This window comes from Hyperolius riggenbachi, chromosome 1 (assembly GCF_040937935.1).
Source record: "Hyperolius riggenbachi isolate aHypRig1 chromosome 1, aHypRig1.pri, whole genome shotgun sequence".
NCBI classification, from domain to species: Eukaryota; Metazoa; Chordata; class Amphibia; order Anura; family Hyperoliidae; genus Hyperolius; species Hyperolius riggenbachi.
The window spans coordinates 218541645-218547644 of NC_090646.1; the positions used below are offsets into that span (position 1 = coordinate 218541645).

Genomic DNA, 6000 nt, shown 5'->3' on the forward strand with positions numbered 1-6000 from the left:
AGGGAGGACCCTTCGGGGCCCCTCTGGCCCAAGGGCCCCGATGCGGTCGCTACCTCTGCACCCCCTATTGCTACGCCCCTGATGGTAGTGTGGTTAACAGTGACATGCACATCTGGGAGGTTCGTGCATGGCCATGGTGGGAGGATCATAAATTCCGTTTTGTCTAGATTTAGTTTCAGGAACCTAGCGGACATCCAGGAGGAGATGGCTGATAGGCAGGAGGAGACCTTGTCCATAGTAGTGGTGGATATGTCAGGGGTGTGGAGGTACACCTGGGTGTCATCTGCATACAGAGGATAGTTAAAACCCATGGAGGAGATAACCTTGCCAATGGAGGATGTGTATAGGGTGAACAGTAGGGGGCCAAGGACCGAACCTTGGGGGACTCCCACCGAGAGGTGGTTGGGGGTGGACGAGGACTCATTGAAGGCGGTCGTGAAGGAGTGGTTGGAGAGGTAGGATGAAAGCCAGAACAGGGCGAGATCGTGAATGCCCAAGGACTGGAGGGACTGGAAGAGTAGGGGATGATCTACTGTGTCAAAAGCTGCTGACAGGTCAAGGAGGAGGAGAATGGAGTATTTACCTTCAGCTTTAGCTAAGGCAAGGTCGTTGACCACTTTGGTGAGAGCAGTTTCGGTTGAGTGGGCAGGCCGAAATCCAGATTGGAGTGGGTCTAGCAGTGAGTTGGCATTGAGGTACTGGGTCAGGCGTTTGTGAACCAGACGCTCAAGGAGTTTTGAGGCAAAGGGGAGGAGGGAGATAGGACGGTAGTTGGAGGGTAGCGAGGGGTCGAGGGAGGGTTTCTTGAGCAGGGGTAGTACAGTGGCCTGCTTGAAGTCTGAGGGGAAGGTGCCTGTGGATAGGGAGAGGTTGAACAGGGTAGTGAGGACTGGGGCCAATTCCGTGAAGTGAGGCTGGAGTAAATCAGAAGGGATGGGGTCAAGGGGGGGGGGGGGGGAGTAGTGGTATGGGAAGTCTGCAGTAGGTGGTTGACTTACTAGGTGGTAGTAGGAGTGAAGGATGTGAGGGGAGGATAGGGTGGAGGAGGAGCTGGTTGGGAGGGGGTGGGAGGTGAAGATTGGAGATTGGATATTTCCTGGAGGATGGAGACAATTTTGTTGGTGAAGTGGGTGGGTTTAAGCAGGGAGTTGAAAGTGGCAAAAAGACACCGGGGGTTGGAAGCTTGTGCTCCGATGAGCTTGGTAAAGTATTCCTGCTTCGCATGGGCAGTGTGGAACTGCAGCAGGTTGGTCTTGTACTGTAGGAAATCCTGGTTAAGTCTAGTTTTTCTCAATTTCCGTTCAGTGGCACGTGTTTTCCTCTGGAGGTTGCGAGTATGGGTAGTGCGCCAGGGCTGGGGGTTAGGGGGTCGGTTGCGGCGAAATATTGGTGGAGCAGCTTTCTCTAGGGCTGATGAGAGAGTTTGGCGATACTGAGCTGCAGCAAGATTAGGACAAGTTAGGGTGGGAAGAGTGGAGGAGAGGGCATGGAGGGGTTCAGCAAGGACACTAGGGTTGAGCTTGCGTAGGTCTCGCTGCCATCGACCGGGTGGGTGGGTAATTTGGAGGTGCCTTCCGTGAGGAGGTTGAAGGTGATGGTCTGAGGGTGGAAAGGGTGCTATGTCAAGGTCTGCAATGGTGGTGGATTTAGTGAATATAAGGTCGAGAGTGTGACCTGCAGTGTGAGTTGGGGTGTTGGCGTGTTGTACTAGTCCAAGTGAGTTGGCAATGGTGAGTAGCCGGGTCACAGCGGAGCTCTGGGCTTCATCGATGGGAATATTGAAATCCCCAAGGATGATGGTGGGAAGGTCAGAGGAGAGTATGTGAGGGAGCCAGGAGGCAAGGTCATTGAGAAGTTGTGGGGTGGAGCCAGGAGGGCGGTATAAGACCGCAACAATGGCAGGGAGGGGGTTGTAGAGGCGGATGGTGTGGGCCTCAAATTATGTGAACTGTAGAGAGGTAGGTGGGGTGAGGACACGGAAGGTGCAGGATGGGCAGAGGAGCAGACCCACCCCTCCCCCGATCCTGTTGTCTGGTCTGGGGGTGTGACTGAGGTGAAGCCCCCGTAGGAGAGGGCAGCCTCTGCGGCAGAGTCAGAGGGGGTGAGCCATGTCTCAGTGAGTGCGAGGATGGTGAGGGATTTGGAGAGGAAGAGGTCGTGGACTGCTGTAAGTTTGTTGCGGACTGATCTGGCATTCCAGAGACCGCAGGGTAGGGGGAGTATGTGTTTGTGGGTGGGATACCTTCCATTATAGCAAAAAAAAAACCAAAAATGGTACAGGCAAGGCTTTGCTGAACGCACAGTGCACAAACCATGCTGATATGAACTTTTTCACAGAGATTCATTGCACAAGCGTTTTGTGGGTGATTTTAAAAATCGCCTGCGCCTGAAAAAAGGCCGAAAACGGCCGTAGTGTGAACAAGCCCTTATTGTGTTTAGCAAGCAATGTTGGCTAAGGGCCGTTCACACTTACAATCGCAGAACGCCAGCAATTGCGGGAGTGATTTTCCCGCGATTAGCGCGGAAAAATCACTGGACACTGCGGCGGTTTTGGAGCGATCATGATTATCGTGCTTTGCATGCTAATCACAATCGCTAATCGCGGAACGCTTGTCGCCGGCAAACCGCTGCATGCAGCGCGGTTGCGGTTATCGCTAACCGCAACCGCGGTAGTGAGAACACTGCCACTCGCTACATTGTGTAGCGGTTTTTGCTAAACCGCTAGCGGTTTGCCGTGAGCGGGAATCGTGCGATTCCCGCTCAGGTTAGAACGGGCCCTTATTCTACAATCAAAATCTGATTTTCATCATTAGTTTGGTGGGGGTCACCTGTGAGTTTGTGTCCTTGTGCAGCAGGTGGCTATGGGTTGCAAAGTTTAATGTGAAGTGATGAGGAATAACTGAAATAATAACTTGCTAGTTGTCTTTACTTCAAGCTGAGTACTTTTTCCACAGTTAAAATAAAATTAATTGTACGCTTAAAGGATACCTTTATCCTTATTCTTATTATTTAGAATTTATATAGCGCCAGCATCTTCTGCAGCGCTTTATAGAATATATGTTATATTGTCTCTAAGTGTCCCTAAAGGGGCCCATACACCTAACGATTTCCCCGCTGATATACAGCAGATTCGATCACTGTGATCAAATCTGCTGTGAAATCGTTGCGCAAACGCTGACAGAGCGATCGATTTCCATCCAAAATCAATCGTTCCTGTCGATTCCCATTGTTCCGTCCGTGCGGAAGATTTTGCTCGATCGCCGACGACCGACGCAATACATTACCTGATCCGCCGGCGCGAGTCCCCGCTCTCTCCACGGTCACTTCTCCACGCTGGGCTCCGAGTCCAGCAGGCTTCACTTCTTCCTGTCCCGGCAGGAAGTTTAAACAGTAGAGTGCCCTCTAGTGTTTAAACTTCCCCCGGACAGGAAGTTCAGTGAAGCCAGCCGGACTCGGAGCCCAGCGTGGAGAAGGAGCAGCGGGGACTCGCACCGGCCGGATCATGTAATGTATCCAAAGGGGGTTGTGGGGGGGGGAGCGACGGCAGCGGCAGCTCCACAGATGGTGAATCGATTTCATAGTGAAATCGATTCACAATCTGTTTGCAGTAAAGGCAGCCATACGATCCCTCTCTGATCAGATTCGATCAGAGAGGGATCTATCTGTTGGTCGATCTGATGGCAAATCAACCAGTGTATGGCCACCTTAACAGGAGCTCACAATCTCATGTCTATTGTTGTCTAGGGCCAATTTTTAAGGGGAAAGCCAATTAACTTATCTATATGTTTTTGGGAGGGAAACCGGAGTGCCCAGAGAAAACCCACGCAGACATGGTGAGAACATACAAACTCTGTGCATATATTTCCCTTGCTGGCATTCTAACTAGGGACCCAGTGCTGCAAAGCAAGAGTGCTACCGACTACACCACCATGCTGCTTTTAGCTGGAATGATCAGGGGAAAAAAAAGTTACATATTCACCTAAGAATAGGGACGCTCTGGGTCCTTTAGAGTCTTCCCCCCCATTCCACCGTCAGGCCCCTTTTCAGCAGCTGACTTTAATGCTGAAGAAGCCTTTGCCCGTTTGGAAGGCTATGGAAGTATTCGGGTCTCCAAGCACTTCTGAAGACAAGCGGCTCCGTACTGCGCACGCACCAGCGTGGACTTGCACAGTATGGAGCCGCTCATCTTAAGAAGTAGTAGGAGATCCGAATACTTCTATAGGCTTCAGAGAAAACCCAAAGATGCAGCCCGGGTCAAATTTGAACCGGGGTGCAGTAATAAAACGAGTGAATGCATAGAGGACTGGGAAGGCTAAGGGATCCAGAGCCTTCCCTCTTCTTGGGTATGTAACTTTTTCCCCCTCGGTGGCTACAGTTTTTAAATCAGTTTTGGAAATTCCTAGCTGGTTACAAACTAAAATGATTTTTTTTTCAACTATTCTGGACTATCACTTTGACGTTCATGTACAGTATGTATACTAGAATTCAGTACATCTGTGTAGTTTAATAACAGCTTCTACTGCTCCCAGCAGTACTCAAGCATTTCAGCCCTTGGCGTCTGTTTTACTCCATTGCTTTTTACACAGTGTAGTTTCAATGCAAGTTTCTCAGTAAACCCTCCATTTTATTAGCACAGATTCCAATCAACATGCAGTGAGAGGCCTCATTTTCACATGAGCAATATACATAACTTGGGTCTCATTAAATGTGCTTTATATATATATATATATATATATATATATATATATATATATATATATATATATATATATATATATATATATATAGTGCATGGATACTTAAATATCTGTTTTTCTTTGACACGTTTCAGATGGTGTTGGTGAAGCAGAAGGACAAGACAGAGATGGCTTTCAGACAGCTGCTGGTAGAAGATAAAGGCCTACTTGGGGGAGCTTCATACATGGATTTTCTCTGCTGTGTTCACAAAGAGATCCGTCAGCTTCTAACATAATTGATCCAAGATGCCTTCCATAAAATGTTTATATCCTTGTCAGCAGACACTCGTGCCCACCTGGCCTCAGCTGGTGTTGGTGTACTGCACAAGACGTCCTGTGACCAAACGTCACTATTACACTTTTTATTTCATAAGTCCTCGCTTTTACAAGTGAGAATTGCCTAGCATTAGCACCAAAGACAAATCAGACCTCTGCTTGGAAACTATTTCATGTTTGACTGTTGCCTTAAAGGGAAACACTTGTGTGTGCGTGTGTGGGGCAAAAATGTTGTTGTTTGTACGTATTTATGTCTGAATACCTTTGCTCCTATCGTATTCTGATGGCATTGTTATAAAATACACCTGACAGTCTTGCAGATAAACTTGTCTAGACTTTTCAGATCTCAAGCTGATTTTCAGGCAAACAGCTAAAATAAAATGGTTCAAGTTCAGTTGACATACAGATCTTTTGACAAATAAGGTATTTTATGTCTTCATACCCAGATAGCTCTAGACTGTCCATCAAGACAGCACTATCAGCAAGCGGATCTTACTTCTCTTTATTCCACCTCACCAAGTACAAGTTAGTCAGGACTCAGGACATGCTGATTGGACTGTAAAGAGCAGTAGCACACTGCTTATCATCACTGTTTCCTTTGCTGCCACTCCCACTTCTTAATTTAAGGCTTTGCATAGATATTGTACTACTGTTGGCCAAAACAATGATGTATTATTTCTGGCAACGCTTCTGTGTCAGCTAGTGACTGTTCATACACGTTAAGCCCTCTATAAGTGGCATGAACTGTATTATCTAGAGGGGGAGAAGCAGGAGGTTCACCCAGTGCCTCAGAACATTGCAATTGATTGAAAAATTCAGCTGCAGCCAATTGCTTGACATGAAATGACAGGTGAAGCATGAACAATGTCTGTATGCCTTTAATCAGAAGAGTGAGCACAGGATGTAAAAATACATTTAAAGCCCATCTAATCCCCAAACTGAAGACAATTCTCTGAGCAATGATCTTCATTAGTGTATATTGTAGGTT

The 6000-nt window shown here is 47.9% G+C and overlaps 1 protein-coding gene across 4 annotated transcripts in view; it reads left to right on the forward strand.

Annotated features, from left to right (window-relative positions):
* Window positions 1–5406, forward strand: part of SEC24D (SEC24 homolog D, COPII coat complex component) — a 181688-nt gene extending 176282 nt beyond the window's left edge. For all 4 annotated transcript variants that reach the window (XM_068280585.1, XM_068280593.1, XM_068280612.1 and 1 more), the window contains exon 23: window positions 4832–5406. In XM_068280585.1, the coding sequence (XP_068136686.1) occupies window positions 4832–4972 (141 nt within the window). In that variant the 3' untranslated portion in view covers window positions 4973–5406. The remainder of the gene's footprint in view (window positions 1–4831) is intronic.
* Window positions 5407–6000: the final 594 nt, after the last annotated feature.